The sequence below is a fragment of the Manis pentadactyla genome, chromosome 10, assembly GCF_030020395.1.
Source record: "Manis pentadactyla isolate mManPen7 chromosome 10, mManPen7.hap1, whole genome shotgun sequence".
Lineage (NCBI taxonomy): Eukaryota > Metazoa > Chordata > Mammalia > Pholidota > Manidae > Manis > Manis pentadactyla.
This window is the reverse complement of record NC_080028.1, coordinates 113823056-113842124: the sequence shown is the minus strand read 5'-3', so window position 1 is coordinate 113842124 and position 19069 is coordinate 113823056. Positions and strand designations below refer to the sequence as shown.

The window sequence follows — 19069 nt, the reverse complement described above, 5'->3', positions numbered from 1 at the left end:
AAAGCATCAGAAGCCATGGGAAACTGATGTTCAGCTGGCTGCGTGGTTCAGTGTTTTCAGCAGGGCCATCAAATCCTCTCTAGACATCTGTGGCTCAGGAGAGGAGCCCCTTCGGCTATGGGAACACAGTATTGCAGGAGGGAAGATGATTATTTTTTGGATATAAAATGAACATGCCAAGAAACTGCTTTAAATGTTTTATTTGGTGATCTTACCAAATTATTTGTCATTTCCAACATATTGTAGGGTAATTCACAATGATGTAGATAGTTGCTTTTAAATATTTATTTTGCTAATATAGTAATCATTTTATTTATTCCCATTTCAACATGTATGTTCATCTCAGAATCTATAATTTCCTGTTCCCTTTTAAAATGTATTTAATTGCCTTTTTCACTTAGATTTTTCTATTTTTATTTTATATTCAGCTTTGATGAAGAGTTTTTGAATCTAGGAATTTTACCAGTAGTATTCTGTCAAAATCAAGGTATCCAAGATGTAATTTAAAATCTAGAAAAATATATAGCCTTCTAAAAACCTCACCTTTCTTACCCATTTTCAATGACTATGTGTCTCTATGTCAGATCAGATGAGAAGCAAATTTATTACACTTACATTCTTATCAACTCCTTCCAGGTCAGCAACTAGCAGTAGTTATTTGGGATCACATCATAGATCTGGGATTATTTCTGAGCTCTGGGCGACTTTGTTTTACACCAAAGAATATCAGAGGTAGAGTATAAACAAAGTCAGAGTCAGTAGCATGGTAAAGACTTGTGATTCTGATGAAATAAACAAGGCCAAATACTTATACCTTTGGAGCTATAGAGAAACTACACTGACAGTGAATCAAAGCTCACAGAGAAACCAAGAATAAAAAATCTGTATTGGAAAGAAGTCTTGAGCAAATAAGAAGAGAACACAGGCACAAGTAAGTTCCAGGAAACCGTATTTGTACCAAAAGGAAGTGGTCCCTAGTACCATTGGTACCTTGGTTGAGGGATATGGACTCGCGTCTACTTTTTTTCCTGGAAGCTGTATCCGGTTGTGGGGGAAATACCATGAGAACTTATCAAACCCAGGGCCTGCCCACCTGGTGCTGCTGGTTCATGCATCAGGTAACTAGGGAAGCATCTCTAGTGATTATGTTTTTATATCTTGACCTGGAAAATTCAGACACAGGAGCACTGCTGACATTTTTTCTTCTACCAATTAAAATAGAAATAGAAAATAAGAAAGAGTGGATGCAAGGTACGCTGGTAGAGGGCTGATAGTGGCAAAGAACCAAACTTGAAATTTTGGACCATGTCCTGAGATTTAGGACTCTGAGTTAAAAAGCTCAGCTCACAAGGGAAAAGAAATAAGAGCTAACCTGAGGGTAGCTATACTAGGTACCTTTAAGTGGAACATGGTTTGGGGGAAGAAAGCTAAATACAACTGTGACAATGTTTGGTTGGTTCCATCAGGAATGACAAACAACAAAGAAGGAATTCTTAGTAATTATTAGAGGAGAATATTTGTAAAGGAGGTATTGCCTGCCTTATAAAACAACCTGAAAAGCTAAGATAACAATACCTTGTTCAGACATGATGGCTCAGTCAATGTGACTGCATTGATCACCCTTAACCTGGGTCAATCAAACTCAGATGCATATAGTCGATTTTTATAAATGTGTTACCAGCAGAGACAATATAAATATGGAAACCCCAATGCTCAAAGGAAGCAGTGCATCAAAAAGCATTTGAATAAAATTAACAGAAACCAAATTATTTTATTCCAGAAACCTATCATAGCATGTTTTCCAAATGGTGGTTGATTATTCACCCAAATCAAAAAAGTAGCACAAAGAAGAGTTCGATAGTAATGGGAGGTTTCAAGTTTTCAGTTACCTCTTAGAAAATTCATTCTACTTTTATTAGGGATCTGACAGTTCATGTTCATAGTATTATTGCCTAAAATGTAGAAGGAGAATTTGCAAATTAAACATCTACTAGGTGCATCAGATTTTAAGCAGTGTTTAAAATAACTGGCAGTGAAGTAAACGAAAATGAATCAGTGAGCATATGTTCTTCCATTTAAAGCATTCAAATATAAATTTTAAGTATTATGCAGGAAAGATAAAACTTATATATGAGCCAAGACTACCTAAAGGTCATAAATAATTTGGGCAAAAAGTCCTGGCAGAGGACTTAATGTTTCCAGCACACTTGGGGATCTGATTTTAGTTTCTCTTTTTTAAAACTTTCCATTCACCCTTTTTGTGTATTGCAAGTCACAAGATGAGAAGATGCAGAAGGAATTTTGACAGGCTCGCTGAGGGTCATGGAGACAACAGGGCCAATGAACCCCTTTCCTGGTTTCCTGGAGCCGCAGATCCAGGATGTGACAGTGCCCTACGAGGCTCAACAGCCCCATGGCCACAGCCTTTTTTGCCTGATTTATGCATCCCGATGCAATCTCTGATATTTCCACCAGTGCTCTTTAAACATACTCATATCAAATCTATATTTGAAAAGTCATCACTTGTTTCTGCCACCTTCCCTAGAGACTAGCTCACCTATCCCCTACTCTTAATATCCAGACTTAAGCAAGTAGTCCACAACTACTTTACTTCCCCTGTCAGTCACTTTACAACACCACAGCTGGACTTCCACACTACTTCTAAAATTCTAGAAACAATTTCAGGCTTCACCAATATTGGAAGACTGGTTAGGCTAACAAAGGATAGCTACTATCAAAGCAATTCAAGAAGATGGTAATATGCTCACAATTTTATTTATCATAATGTGAACTTAAGGAAGAAGCACTTATATCTAAAAACAGAAGACTTCTTGCTAAAAACAGATTTTAAAAGATTCTGGTACAAAAGATGTATCTACAACAAATGATAATACACGTGAAAGGCACAGACATGCAGGAACACTGTCAGGAGGGCCACCAGCCAAAATAAACCAATAATTAGAAGAATTGCCCCAACCCAAAGGGGAATTATAAAATCCTTATTATTTTTATTAAGCAAAGTTTAAAGAAAATGAATAAAATATTTATGTTATGTGAACAGAAAATACAAGTGGAATTATTCAAAAACTCATTTTTGCTTCTGTCTGCTTACTTAAAGAGAAAGACGTCATCCAAAAAAGAAGCATTAACAAGATAACATTGAAATCCAACAGGGTTGAAATTTTAAGGAAAAAAAGAAACAGCAAACCAAAATCATTCATTTCTTCCTACTCTGGATGAATAAGCGTATGTGGAGCCACTGTTAAGTGCAGAGTGCCAACCGTGGCCTTTACAAAAATGGCTAAAGCATGTTGGCATCAAGGAATTTTCAATTTAGAAGGATGATATATAAACATATACAATCTTTTACTTAGAACAAAAAATTCAGGATGTTTCTGGCCCAGGAAAATTTTATCTGCTACACTGTCTGTTCTACCAGAACTAGACAAGAGGGAGTAGAACTAGAAGAAGAACTAGAAAGAGGGAGTCTGCATCTTAAGATCCATAATTATGCTTCAGTAATTGGAATCTTGACAGGCTTGCTTGACTTTTAATTTTGTCTGAAGGCATTAACCTATTTTGAAGCAAAGCAAATTAAGCTGTATTAAAAATAGCCATGTCAGAAGACACTTGTTTGTTTCTTCATCAAAGTACTCAGTGACTGAACAGGAAAGGTGGAAGGTGAGCGGTGACTCATGACATCCCTTTGGACAAGATGTCAAAATGGGTCCTAGGTGATGGAAATATTATGTAGACTTATAACTGGTTGAATGATCCTCCTGTAATAGTTCTAATGAGTTGAGTAATGCCAGTTGGGATCAAAGCTTCTAGTGGCATGATTAGGACTCACTCTGTCCTTAGTCAATATATCCCCCAGTCATTTGGACATAAACATTTCAACAGCACAGATTTATGGATTACTGATATGCATAAGAAGAGCAAATGAAAAAAATTAGTGTTATTCCTAATGACTCTCTCAAAAAACTGAGATATGGAGGATACAAAATATCGCACTGCAAAGTATAGCTAGCTCTTGGAAGCATTTTTTATAACAAAACTTTTAGAAGTTTCATGTGACTCTAAAGTCAATATATTAGTTAATAAATGTATGCTACATGAATAGACATAAAGTAGTGGGATAAAAGACTTGTCCATTCTATGCTGCAGTAATATAACAGCCGAGGAATAGTATCCATTTATTACTGCACTTTTAGAAGCATATCACAACCTTCTTAGGGTGCAGGAGAATACTGAGCTGACGTGGAGGGTTTAAATCATGTGAAGAGTAGATAAATAGATAGGTGTGTTTATTCAATGTGCTAACCTCTCTCATGGCTGATTACAGATATCAGGAGAACTATTATATGTGGAAGAGCTCTTGGATTTTTCATTGCTGAGTGAGGATAAAAAACTAGAGCCAAAATGTTAAAGTTTTAGAATGACTGACTTCATCTTAATATAAGAAAGAACATGGGGTGTCATAATTAGATCCAAAGACCTATTCTTTTTCACTGGTGATTGTCAAGCAAAAGCTAGGGAAATACTAGGAAGAACTGTTAAAGATTCAATCATGGGAAAGGTGGTTGGATTGAGTGATCTCTGAGCTCCACTTCAACCCTGGAAATCCTGCATCTACAAAGCTCTAACATTTAAGCCTTATGTACAGCCAACTATTCTTTCTAAAAACCATACACCATGAATTATTTATTATGAAAATGTATTTATATTTTTAAATTACAGACTTTTAGAGTTAGAAGATATCTAAAGACCATATAATGACCCACATTCTATACTTCATAGAAACTGAGATGGTTTTATAATTATCATTGCAAAGCAGTTGGTTGATAATAAAGTTGGTAATGATTCCAGCTCTCAATTCCTGGTCTGATGCTCCAGACAATATATGGTTGGGAATGTTTCAATCAAAAAATACCTCAGTGAGCAAATAGTTCTGTTGGAACATATTTGGGAACTTAATGAAATTAAAATCATGATTATTTCAAAAAGTTTAAAACTTCTTGAGGATTTTACACATACATGTATGAAAAAGTGAAAAACAAAGCAACAGGAAAAGCCATCACAGAACACATTATACACTTTCTTATAAAAGATGCAAGCCTAATGTCAGTAAGGAGTTCAGATTATTAATGTTTCTTTCCCTATGTTTAATTCCACTAGGAATATCTAAGTTCAGTTATCCTACAGAATTAGGAAAGTATAAAGCTAGAGTTTTAAAGAGGATTTGCCAATGAGAAAAGGGTTCTGAAGCTATGTGTAAGAGTGAACTCCAAGGGGAATTCAGTGCAAAGGAACTGGGGTCTTTTTTATGGTGAGTTAAGAAGTAGGTACTGGCTGAGGTCAACCAAGTTATTAAACAAAGGAAAGATCAGGACTGAGGGTCAAGTTACCTGGCTGTGGGAGGATCAGAAATGTAGAGATTAGGAGGCAGGAACTTGAAACACCTAAGTGCACACAGGAAAGCTAAACTCCAGGGTCACGTATCCATACAGAATCCCTCTTCAGGACTTAGAGCCGTCACATGCCTTGCAACAAAGGGAGCTCACCAGTTTTGGAAAACAGTGATACAGAGCAGAGAAGAGGTGCAGATGCTCAAACAGTTAGTACTTCTGGGGAAATAAAGTGCTCCATAGGATCTTAACACTTTCACTTGCATAGTACCTGGGAAACACCAGCTCTCCAGGTCTTCAGATAGCCCTGTTAATGATTATAAAGAAAAAGAACAGAACATACGTGACCACCCTAGCTAATGTTAGTGGTAATGATAAAGTAAAGAGGCCATTAACAGGCATTGCAAGAGAAGGGAACAGAAATCAAGGACAAAGAAATGTTTTTTAAATGGAGAACTGATCAAATAGAACCAAAAACAGCAAAGCTATGAAAAAAAATAGTAAAAAGAGAAAAACATATTAAATTTGAACAGACAGATCCCCAATTAATTACTGATATATAAAATGTACATGTTGGTTAAAAAAAAGGGACATTTTTGCAAATTTCCTTTAAATGCGTATGAGAAGCAATACATTTCAAAAAGATTTTTTACCTACTAAATTACAGTTCCCTTTTCTTTATGGTAATCTGCCAGATGATAATTGTCTGAACTCATTGACCTGCTATAATCAGCATAATAAAGAAAAATAACTTCTTAATGACAAAACAGCATCAACATTGCACCAGATGATTTAGCAAGTACCTTTCTACACATAAATTTTGGATGGCTGTCCTGGACTTTTACCCAAAAATTCAAAAGGTTCCTAGATGCTATGGAACCAACAGATGCAATATAAATTTCATAAAGTATCAATTAGAGATGACTCATGCTTTGCATAGTAAAAAGACTTTTCTTTGAAGAAAGCAGTATTTAACTTCAATTATGAATGCATTTATTCCATTCCCTTTATGAGCCAAGCAAGGTGCCTACGTACATCCTCCAGAGAGCTAACAGACTAACAGACAAGAAAAAATTAAGTAACCATTTATAAATTCAAATGTTTTTAAGTACAAAATGAATGTTATAGATTAATACTGAAGAGAGATCAAATGAAAGAAAAGAGTGAAGCTACTGATCAGCAACAGATTGTAGCCTTAACGTCTCTAAAATTCGAGCTCCCTTTTTAATACAATAGCAAGGACGTGCTGGACAAATGGGGAGACAGAGACTTTGCAACGTGGGTTTTGTTTAGAAATTCCTATACACTTGTACCTTGAAGCCCAACATGAAATAAATTATTTTAAATGGAATCTAAGACCCAGGAAACATAGAGATACTTGCCTTCACAATCCAAATGAACCAGTATCTCCAACCAGTACCATCCATAGATTAAGGCATATGAAGGTCTTTCCTTGGATTCCTTGGCCTGGGTTTTAAGAAGCCTCACACCTTGCAACACCTTCCTTGAAATTTTCTGTCATCATCCCCTCTGGTGCCTCAGAGAGGCTGGGGTTGGCAATGCTATCTTGGCAGGGCATCTTCAGCTAAGACCGTGGAAAAGCACTGAAATTTTCTGTTACCTTTCAGACCCTGAACCAGCCAGGGAGGGAGTACCATCTGGGCAGACTGCCTGACCCAACCAAACCATGTGGACCTGGGTCCCTTTTTCTCCCCTTCAAGGGACTCCCTGACTCTCTGCCCCATGCTGGGGCCAACCAGATAGCCGAGGGAGCCCAGAGACTTGCATCTGGGCCAGTGACCTAAGCCTGGTTCCAGGAGGGGAGTCTGCAAGTGAATCACCCACTCCTGCTGGTTGGTATTGTATGAGACTGAACCCCTAGGTTATTGCCCTGCTGATTTGGGGTTGCTCAAAATGTTTATATGGAAAAAGTACTTGAGTGGGACCCTAATATCCTAAGAGTGGCCCTGTCTCCAATACTTACAAGTCATCAAAGATCTCACCAAAATAAGTATGCATAATGATGGCTCAGAGATCTTGTTGAGGGTCAAGGATCTTGCTTGGACTTTTGCATACATAACAACTACTAGGTGGCCACTAACAAGGGGATAAGCAATTTATTATCTAAGTAATCCACTGAATCATGAGACTCAAGCTTCTATGCCTGAGCACCTCAAGCCATGAGAGGGTAGCATTACTGATGCTCTTTCCATCTTCCTAAAGGACCTCTTGGAGAAGTAAGAGGTAACTCCTAGCTCCCACAGACCAGCATTTCTTCTCAGGGGATCCGTTGCCATCTTCAGAAAGGCAAGCTAAAGGATTCTCTATTCATTGAAAAATTCTTAGAATCTTTTTCCCCTGCCCAATATATATCAGTAGCACTTTGCAGTTATTGTGACATATCTAAAAAATGTACCCTCCTCTTCCTACCAATATATGCAAATACTTGTATCCCCTCTGAGGACTGGTCCTGTCTCCAGTTGAGAACCACTGGTAGATAGTACTGCCCAGAAGAAATCTAATGCAAGCCACAAATGTGAGTGACATTTATAATTTTTAAGGTTCTAGCAGCAACATTAAGAAAAGTAAACAGAGACAGGTGAGATCAATTTCAATTATTTTATTTAAGCCAACATATCAAAAACATCTCAACATGTAACCTTATAAAATTATTCATTAGATGTCATTTTTTTACTAAGTTTTCAAATGTATTTTATACTTGCAACACTTAATCTGGACTAGCCACATTTCAAGTGTTTAGTAGCCACATGTGACTAGTGAATAAAATATTGGTAGGTGAATAGATATTCTTAAAGCCCACGTAGCTATCTGAGCCCATCGACACCTGGACAAGAATGAGCAGATTCTCACCAGATTTAGATCATCACGCAGAGAGGAAAAGAGTTTATGAGCTAGTTTGGCTGAGGTCATCCCGACTAGTTAGCTGGTACCTGACATTTGTGGGACAGCTAGATCAACTCTATGAAAGAATGTTCCTGTCTAGAAATGTTTTAATTGGGTTGAAAAAATACACATAATTGGATTTCTGCTCCTGCTTAAGGGTACTGTCCTACATATGATGCTTAAGAATAATTTTACCTACTACGGCCAGAAGTGGCATATTCTACTGAGTGTTCAAACAGGATGTGGCTACACTTCTCTGTTAAAGCCTCTATGCAAAGGATATTAGATTTTGAAATACTCAGAATAGTTCCCAGCTCCTCATGCTTTTTATTGTATAATTTTATTTTTCAGAAGCAAATTCTAACATCTACTTTCCCTGGGCCTAGTTTTAACTCACAAAATTCTCCTAGAGCTTTCTTTGATTCTCTTCAGCTTTCTTTTTTTTTTTAAATGTTCTTTGTGTCTAATTAAAATGTTGGATTCTTGAAAAAATTTAAATCATAATTTAGATGTTCTTTCCCAGAAGATTAAACAGCCTGATTCATTCAACTGTGTGGTGGTCAAAGACATCTCATTGTTTATTTAATAGGTCTACCTTACCAGTCTTTATGTTCCTATCTGGACTGATCAAGAATTTTGTAACTTTTAAGTGGATCGTTCATTTCCATTTCCATTTCAAGAGAACAATTTTATTGCTACATGCAGGTTGTCAATAATAATTTGTGGGTGTACATTAAGGCAAGTATATCACTAAGACAAATAAAATGAAAATATGCACTCAGTGTACCTAGTAGGAAATCACACACTTAAAAATCATGCCCAAGAGTTCTTTACTCAGCTAGTGGATGACTTTCCTAATCATGACAACAATGGAAACATTTCATAGTAAAAAAATTATTTAAGTATTAATATACATAATTGAATAAAATCAATCTTGAACCTCCCCAAACTCAAAATCCTTGATTTATATTGACAGAAATGAGTGTGTTTTCAATAAAGAGGATTTTCTTATAATAATCCAGTTCAATCACAGAGTTACTAGACTATGAGATTAATTTATTTGTGTCACTGCTCTAGAATTAATAATATTGCTTGGTATAAATTATTTGGTAAAATGAGTTATGAAAACAGTAACAAAAAAATTGGTATTTCATTCTGCAAGAGAAACCATAGTCTGGTCAAGTTCTGCAAATGTAAAGTAAGCAAATGTGCATTACAATGACAGGAGAGTAAAATTTACCTTTAATAGTTTTCATTTATTAATGTTGATTAATATTACTCAATTACTATTATTAGTAAATTTTATATCATACTGATATATTGGTGACTTTGTGTGTGTGTGTGTAGTCTTTGTAAGAGATAGTATTAGCTTTACTGCTTCTACCTAGTCTTGAGTTTAACTGGAATTTAAATCCTTCCATTTAAAAAAAATATATATATATGTATATGTGTGTGTGTGTGTGTGTGTATATATGTATATACATGTAGTAGACTTTATGTTTTTCACATATAGTAAATACCAAGGAGAAAATAGAGCCCAGGGTTATATTTTCATTTTTCAAGATCAGTTTATGAATTAGTTGTATGTTTATGGAGGCTGTATGCAATAACTGCTTTTTAAAATGTGTGATTGTGTGTGTGCTGCTCAACATACTTTTCTTCCTTCTTTCACTTAAAAGTTCTTTATATTGTTTGTATTCCACAGCCAATAAAACTGGCACTAAACCAAATAATCTGTGAACTATTAAGTCAAAACAATTCTCACTAGAGTCTTTTGAAGACTTCCATTTTTTTCTCCAGGTATTATTATCAAATATACAAAAGAAAACAAAACCTTCCAGAACATAAGACGTTCTAGAAGTAAGGGTTATACTGAAGAATATAAGAGTCAGACAGCTGAGGAGCAGAGGGCGCCTTCAGCAGGATATGAAAAATTGTAAAAGTGAGCTCCTGCCTCTCCATTCTCTTGACTTGGAAATGAAGACATACACCTGAATTTTTGCTCATTTGGGCTAACATTTCATCTATTATTTATGAAATACTTCAATTTTTTCAAGTGTTGAAAAAAAATCTCTCACACTACACTCAGACACTTGCCCTGTTAAGTAGAAAAACAAACCTCCGTGCTTGAGGATTGTATATTCACCTGTTTGTCAGCATACGCACCACCTGTATAGTTGCTACTAGGTGCGGCTGAATAGCGTACTGATAGGGACCTTTTTTTTCATTCTCTCAATGTCTGTCTGTGTATGTACCCCTTGCCATTTTATGCTTTATGCATGTTGGCTTGTAAATGTAAAGACAATCTGAAAAAAATGGGGGGTGGGGGGAATGTGATACTAAACAGTGGTTCAAATAAATCTTTAAGGATTTATGTTTGGAATTGACATAATGTATCCAAACTAACACCAATAGTTGCCTGTTCACAGGAGGTTTTATGGAGACCGAAGCTGCCGCTCAGGAGTCCCTGGGGTTGGGCAAACTTGGAACTCAAGCTGAGAAGGATAGAAGACTGAAGAAAAAGTAGGTTTGGAAATTTTTTTTTCCCTCTTTTTTCTAACTTTCACTGACTCTTTATCATGGCAAATTGAATAAGAGAGTAGTTGGAAACAAAATAATAAACGGAGGCCAGTACTGTCCCCGTATTCCCTGAAACTATTCAGTGCTCCAGTTTCCTGGTTCTAATAGGCTATGGTTTGAATTGAGTATAGAAATCTTTGACCTGAAGTAGAAATAAACAGTTTTTGTCTAAGAGACCAAAGCATTTATTTCAAAACTCAGATATATGCAAACTATTTAATGTTGTCTTATAAATAATGTAACATTTTAAATATGATGAATATTTTATCAGTACTGAATTGGTAGGAGAAAATGAGAGTATGCCATCCAACTTCGTGTTTCCTCTCACAACAATTAAAGTATCTCCTGTTAAAATGGAGTATTTATGAAGGAGAACATTTCCCTGACTGACTGAATAGAAACTTATTTTAGACTCACAACAGATTGTTTTGCATCTGTCAGGAAATTGATAGTGTATCTTTTCATTCACATATAACATGGAACATTTAAATGACTTGCAAAATTGGCAAATTTCAAGTCTCAGCAGCTGTCAGAAAGCAAGTAGGTCCATAAATAACCTATTTTTTAAATACATAGTAACATTTTCAGTGACAAAATGGCACCTTTAGACCATGTTTAAAAGCCAAATCATTTCTTTTTATCCCAAAATCTATTGGTTGGCCACTCTTTTTCTACCCCCTCAAATACCTATTATATTATGTTTATAATTTTCATGTTTACCATCTAATCAATTTACTTCATATTTTGTCTCTCACTTAACTTTGCAGATGTTTACTAATAATGAAGAAATATGTACTTGCAAGTTATGGAACAGCTCACTAGCCTAATCATTTCACTAATTTTCTATTTGTTAAAATTTTATGTATCTGTATGTCATAGAAATACAGTGTGGGAAAAAAAGTGGCCTTGGGAGTATTTTGTCTTGAATACAACTGAATGCTCAGTCACATTAAATAATTATAAATATTTCTTCTTTGTTACTAATCACTCAAAAATATAATTAAAGAGTATCATAATCTATTTAAAATATCTTAATTTTATTTATGCCTACAGGGAATATTATGTTCAATTTTATTGCTATTCATTGAGAAGAAATTATTTTTAAAAATCTTCCCCTTTGGTAGGTTCTTTAAAATTGTATTTCTAGTCTAAAAAATTTTCAAATTTAAAGTTACAAAAAATCTAAAGGAACAAGAATAATCAAAACCCAGCCTGGATAATGGATTTGTTTTATTTCCCTTAAAAATGAATTTCATTTATCCTTTTTTTTTTAAATGCGTATTGGCACTCTGACCAGCTTTCACATAGCATTATGTCTTATATTGAGACATGTAGTTTATTGGTTGTTTATGGAACCAAATTAAATGTCCTTTTTAATGGCTACTAAAATTAAACATTCCAATTATACAGTGATTTTTTAGGATCATATATTTAAAGTTTATTATTAATGTTACATACTGGGGGATTGATTGGATATTAATTTTATGGAACTTTTCTCAAATCGTAAGTACTATCACAGTCAGAAACTGATTTTGGTTCTGGCCTTTGTTTGAAGATCATACTACGCTTGACTTTAGAGTTTTAATTTGCAGTATGTTTTGATCAAATGTAATTTTTAAATGTATTAAAAATACATGTCTTTAATATTAAGAACACTCTAGAGAGTTAATATAGAGAACACTATAATAAAGGATAACATATCTTACTACAATCATTTCCTATGGAATAATAGTATTTGGGTTAATAATGGATCGATCAAGGCGAGGCAGAGTATTGGATCCAAAAGAAGGGCCACGTCCTCCTATTATCTCAACTATCCCAGAGCAATAATCCCACGAGTATAAATGTGCAGCCAGTGTTGGTGAAATTTATGTAAGTGCTAACCCTTCTTCAGGGCTTGGGTAACACTAATGCCTTGGATTCTGGGTTACTAAAGAGTCCAGTAAATTCATGTAATTCATTTTATAAGATGTACTACATAAATGATTTCAAGTTACTGGTCTTTCAAGATGGAGAAAAACCTCAAGAAAAATTTTATTAAAATATCAAAAACAAAACCAGGTCAACTTCCTTCAAAATGTTGAACCCATTAGGTTGTACGGGTATAACTGCAGTGGCTATAGCTTCCTACCAGATGTTTTTCTACATTATGTCCATTACCCAAGCAAAATAGTGTTTCCAGGACAAAGTACTTAGACCTATATGCTCTGTCCCAATTCATGAGAGATTCATTAGTCTCTGTGGGGATAGGAAGAGCTAGAGAAATATCTTACTTTCGGCTTTACTAGGATATCAGACATCTACAATTGACAATCTGTGAATTTAAATTTCATTGGGAGAAATATTCTGCAAAGAAGTTAGTTATGACACATTTTAAAAAAACATATGGGGGAGTTACTTTCAGAGAGTAGCATTTGAAATATTCCAAATTCTTGCAAAATTCAGAAATTTGTGAAGTTGGCAGTCCCAAAGAGAGGTCTAATTTAAGGTACATTTGCCATCCACCAAATTAAACACACACAGGTTAGAACAGCTTACTAGATCTGTGTTCTCACTTTATTCCACTCTTACTTCTCCTCCTGGTGCAGGCATTGGTTTTTCTTATATTTCTACCTATTGTTCTATAACGAGAAATAGGAAATGTACAATACCAGATCTGCGGAAGCACCTACTTGTTGAAGAAAGTCCTGTCAGCTCTTACCTTCCTGATCTGGGTATTATCAAACAGGTGCCATTCTTCCATCAGAACAACTTCTCAGCTGAAGTTGATCTCTTACTGTTCTGCCTGGTTCTCATTTACAGTATCTTTACTGTACTGCCCTTTAAAGCTTTAATTCTATAAATTTCTCCCGCAGATTTCCATACAGTACAGTTTATGTTGATGATAATGTGTCAAACTGAAGCTCATCTATAAATTCTTCAAGTACTCCTTGTTAATTTCTCTGGACTTCCCGTTAAAATTTGACCAGTTTTTCTGTAGCCTTGTGTTTAGCTCTCCTAATCTGTAAGGACTGAGTCACTTATTATTCTCTATATGTGTTCTCCACATTAAAATTATGATTCTCCATAGTTTTCTCAGTGTGGGCTCCCTCTGGAGTGTCACTGATCTCTGAGAGCTTTTTTCTATCATCCTTGACTTGATTTCATTGAACTCCAGGTACCTTTTCCAACTTAACACATACTGAGCATCTTCCCCATTTCTAAGACTCACATTATGAGCAACTGGAGAACTACAGCCCTTCTGTTTTATATCTGTCACAGTGGTATTTAAGAACTTATTTTTCTTAGCTTTCCTGACAATGTTTTAAGCTAAGGCCTACAGCTACTTGCTCAAGATGGCCAATTAAAACCAACCACACAACTACAAAATTAACTGCTTGGCATAGTAGAAGCTACTGCAAGATCTTGTCTTATATGGTCTGGCCCATCAAAAACCTAAGTTCCTGAATGTTCTTTACCGAAATTTCACTTGAGTCTATATGTCTTTTAGGTCCCAGTAAACAAAAGAACTCTGTTCTTTGCCTAAGTTTAGAATCTATTTGATGATAGACAAAGTCAGACAATTAGAGTTGAAATTGTCAACTCTATTACCCATAGTCCTGTAAGAACATGACTTAGTTATACGGCAAAAAGGGGGTTTCCTAAAGCTGAATTCCAAATTAGATAAATTTATCTGACACAGAAAGAGCTGGATAATCATGGGTTTCTAAGGTGTACAAGTGTAAATTACCATCTCTTTTTAAAAATAGCATCTGCAATATGATTCTATAAAAATGTTATGTAGAATCAATGATTATGAGGTTACAAGGAAGGAGAGGAAATTTTATGTCATTAGTATATTTATCTAAAGAAGAGTTTTCAAAGTATCAGTGTTAAATATGTTGTATCAAAATCCATCAGGTTTCTTTTATTTCTCCTTGAATATATTTAGCTGCTAATTTCCCATCACTGTCTTTAGAAATATGATGACAGAGTGTGTGGGAAGCTCCCTGAGTCCTTAGAGATCTGAAAATATATTCCACATCTAAATTAAGTGATAATTGCCAAAACTATAAAACTCTTTGTTTAAAATGATTTTCCCTCAAAACTTTGAAGGTACTAGTCTTCTTGCTCCCATGTCTAATGTATTTGGATTTTCATTCTTTTGTATTTAACAGCAGTGTTTCTGATTTCCTCTCTCTCTCTCTGAAAGTTTAACAGGTTGCTCTTTATCTTTGGGGTTCAGAAATGTCATAAATATGTTTTGATTCAAATTTGCTGTTTCATTTTTCTACTTTATACTTTCAATCTGAAGACTTGTTAGACTGGACTAATCTTACATGTATTTACCTAAAGGATTTACATTTCTAGACTCAACTTTGATTCTAAGAAGCTATTTTTAGAGATATATGGAATTAAAGAAACTGTCCATTTCAGCAGTTAATATACTTCTCTCTAACAATAGTCCTTGATAGGAAGTGAACATATTAAAATAGCCAAAATACTCAGGGATGGTTTCTTATCTCCAGAAATATGAATTCTGAAACTTTTTACCTTAATATCTTACTGCTAATGTTTTCCTCCTGCATTTTTAACACTATAATTTTTTATTGAAACATATGCATGCTGAAATCTTCTGTATCTTGAGACAAATTGAAAGATACTTTATGAATTTTAACATACTAAATTATCATTTTCAATCTTTACTTATAGGTAACATTTTATGTTAGATATATTCTCATGAATGGATATCACTGCTAAATGAATATGGATTTCATATTTGAAATCAATTTTTCAACATCATTAAAATGAAATTAACATTCCAACATAGCTCTCAGCGCATCCCCCAGAGAAGCAGTTTTATCCTCGGAGAATGACAGTCACCGTTAATCACTACCAATGAATCTTCATGTTAGAACTTCAAAGACATAAAAGTGAAGCTCTATAGATTTAGTTAATTTATTTCCATTGCAATCTTAAGGGTCTCCTTCAGTGCATAATCTTTAATGTGTTTTGAGACTCTACACTTTTAATCTTTGGCATTTGGAGTTTTTAGAGTTTGCATATCTCTAAGTAAGATAAATGTCATTGAAAATATTCATAATTAATGATTTCACAGAAATTCCACAATAATTTTTCATTAAAAAAATTTTTATTAGGTGCATATGTGCCAAGCTGAACTTATAAATGAGTTGTACCCCAGTGGTTAACTTCTGTAAGACATGGGTTAGAAGCTTTGAATACATTTTCCTATCTAGGTAAATGCTGTATATATGGAAAGCAAATGTCTCTTCTTCTCCCACAAAAATCTATTTTATGAGTATACTATTAGAATGAAAGCCAAGTGAATAAAGCAAAAGGGGGAGATTCAGTGGTAGGATATTAGAATTTCTCTGAGATTTCAGAAACAACAGAGCCAGGACAACTCCAAAGTTTCAACAATAAGATTATGAAATACGGAGTGTTGTCAAGAACTCATTTTCTATTTCACCCCATTCCAACTTTTAAACTCCTAGGCAGAAGCATCTGAGTGGCCTTGTGTGGAATAGATATTTGTACTTCAATCTATTGGTTATAGTCAAGCGTTCACTTAGTACAGACATGGCTACAGGGGAGCCCAATGGGCAGCCAACACAAAAGGATCTAATAAAGTAGGATATTTCACAACCTGAAATATTCTTGTGTTCTCAATATTCCTCTGGGAACATATGTCCTGCTTCCCTACTGAGAACTCCAGAGCAGGTCTTCTCCGCGCACTGCAGCTGGCATGGCCTTGACGTCTGATCGTGGATAGCCCTGCCTGGCTCCAACCATGGGCAATTGTGAGAATTCCCTAACCCAAAAAAATAACAATGTCGAGAGGCTAAAGGCCAGAAAGCATCGAAATTTGTTAGAAAAAATAAAGCTAAAGAAAACCAAAGTGGTATATCTGCATAGCTTTCTCTTTATAAATATATAGATATAGATCTATTCAGAGAAGCTTGATCTACTTGGAGGAAGGAAAAGAACATGGAAGGTATAGGGCTACTGTTTAGAACCAAAGCTGCAATGTTAATAGATTACAGAAGCCCTATATAGTCTCCATGTTTTCAGTCCAGGAGAAACAATTTTGCCATGGAAAGAGTAAAATAAGTATCAATAAGAAGAAATTAAGACTTAAGATGGTTACATGTGCTTGAAGAAGGACCTCCTTTTCTAAATAAATTCATGTCATTTGTCTTGATTCAAGTAAATCCTACATTAATGGACCATGAATGAACTTTTCATTCATTCACTTACTGCCTATTATGTCCCAAGAACTGTGTTAGAAACTACTGGTATTTGAATTATACAGTTACATTTTTTCAAAGAGCTTGTAGACAGACAGACATGAAAACAAGTTATTGCACTGATGCATTTCAGAGGCCATGACCACTTCTGTAAGTCACTGGTTTTTGAACAATTTTAGCAAAGTGCCATAAACCCAAAGCCACCTGGTGTTCTTATGTAAAAGTTTTCCAAGCTAAAGAAGAGTCACCTTACTGTTAGTTTCCAAAATAAATGTAAGCCATTTGCTAGATTATGTTTGAGAAATAAGAAAGGGAATATTAATAACATAGAGTAAATGGAGTCCTTTTAAAATAAGCTGTGCTTCCAAAATTCTCAATCATAATATATGTTGGTTATGGGATGGTAGTACAGCATGGAGAATATAGCCAGTGATCCTGTAATACCTCCCTATGTTGACAGTAATTGCACTAGTGGGGGTGAGGATTTAGTAATATGGGTAACTGTTGAACCACTGTGTTGCATACTTGAAGCCAATAAAAGATTGTGTATCAATGATACTTCAATAAAAAGAAGAAATAAACTGTGCCCTCAAACTTCCCAACATTTTCTAGACATGTAGCTGAGGAAAGATGCTGTAGAAATATAATGTATTGAGTCCAGCAAGGTATTTCATTACTTTCTAAATGATATTTCTAAACATAAGATTGGAATGAGAAGAATAGAATGATTTATAACTAATGAGACATTGTAATCTGAGGGGTTGACCATATAAATTGATAACAGTGAAATAAACGGTGGCAGATGCCATACTTTTACAAGTGATTTAAGTAAGATTTTCCGATTTGTGGGAGAATGAAGGTAAAGTTTTTAGATAATGATTTTTTTTAAAGAAGACCTTTTCAAGATAGATCAAAATTTAGCAAGATAAAGCTTAATAAGAGTGTTCACATAATTCTGCATCGAACTTTGTGGCTATACTTATTACTTCTGTATAGGAGGATACGTACATATCCATGTATGTATGTATAGGGGGATCCTAACTGCAATTCCTGAGAAAAATGTTTTTGCAAAAAATGTGGATTTTAGCAACATCTGGCAAAGAAGTTAATGGTTTTCAGTATCCGTAAAAGGAGTTAATAAGGCCAAAATTCTATGTGCTGACCAGATCATAGCTGGATATTGTGATAATTTCTGGGAACTATAGTTGAAGGGGATGAATTCAAACCAGCTTATGTTCTGAGGAATATGACCAGTGTAGCAAGATAACACTAAACCACTAAACCATGTCTTCAAGGAATGCTAGGAATAATCGTGAATGTATGGAGTGTAGACAACAAAGATCTAGATGTTGTCAAGGAAAGAGCAATCATTTATGTTCTTTATAGCCCAGGACAAGACCGTGGGCCAAAAGTCAGAAGTTGTCACAGATAAATTTAAGCTGAGTCTAAGCTAGAACTGTTAGCATCACAGATCTGAGAAGAAAGAATTGACCACCTAGAAAGAGTTGTTTCTCATGACTAGGTTCAATATAGACCTGCCAAGCACATATACATGGCAATATTCTCACATGGAGATTTCAAAGTTCAGCTGAGAGACTGGATTACATGCTCTTTAAATTGTCCCTGCCTGGGGATTCTGTGATTCCCCATATACAGAAAACTGGTCTCAGGAGAACCTGATTGTGTGTTTGTTTTTAACATTGCTGTGCCTGGCGTATTATAGGTATTCAATCATGTTTTCTGAATAATTGCATGAATAGATAGTGAGTGGGGAAAGAACTCTAGGGTGAAGGGAAAAAAACTAAGAAAATGGAGCAGGAACTAGGCAGTGATTTCTCCCCAGAAACCTGGGCTTCGTCACCCCCTGTTCTCCGTCTGCGCACCCCGGTACACCCTCACTTCCACTTCCGCATAGTATCACCCGCATAC

General features: G+C 35.2%; 1 protein-coding gene across 5 annotated transcripts in view; it reads left to right on the top strand.

Annotated features, from left to right (window-relative positions):
* PPFIA2 (PTPRF interacting protein alpha 2) overlaps positions 1-19069 on the top strand; it is a 528118-nt gene that overhangs the window by 457992 nt on the left and 51057 nt on the right. For all 5 annotated transcript variants that reach the window (XM_057487534.1, XM_036912361.2, XM_036912337.2 and 2 more), the window contains one exon: positions 10742-10835. In XM_057487534.1, coding sequence (XP_057343517.1) covers positions 10742-10835 — 94 coding nt within the window. The remainder of the gene's footprint in view (positions 1-10741; positions 10836-19069) is intronic.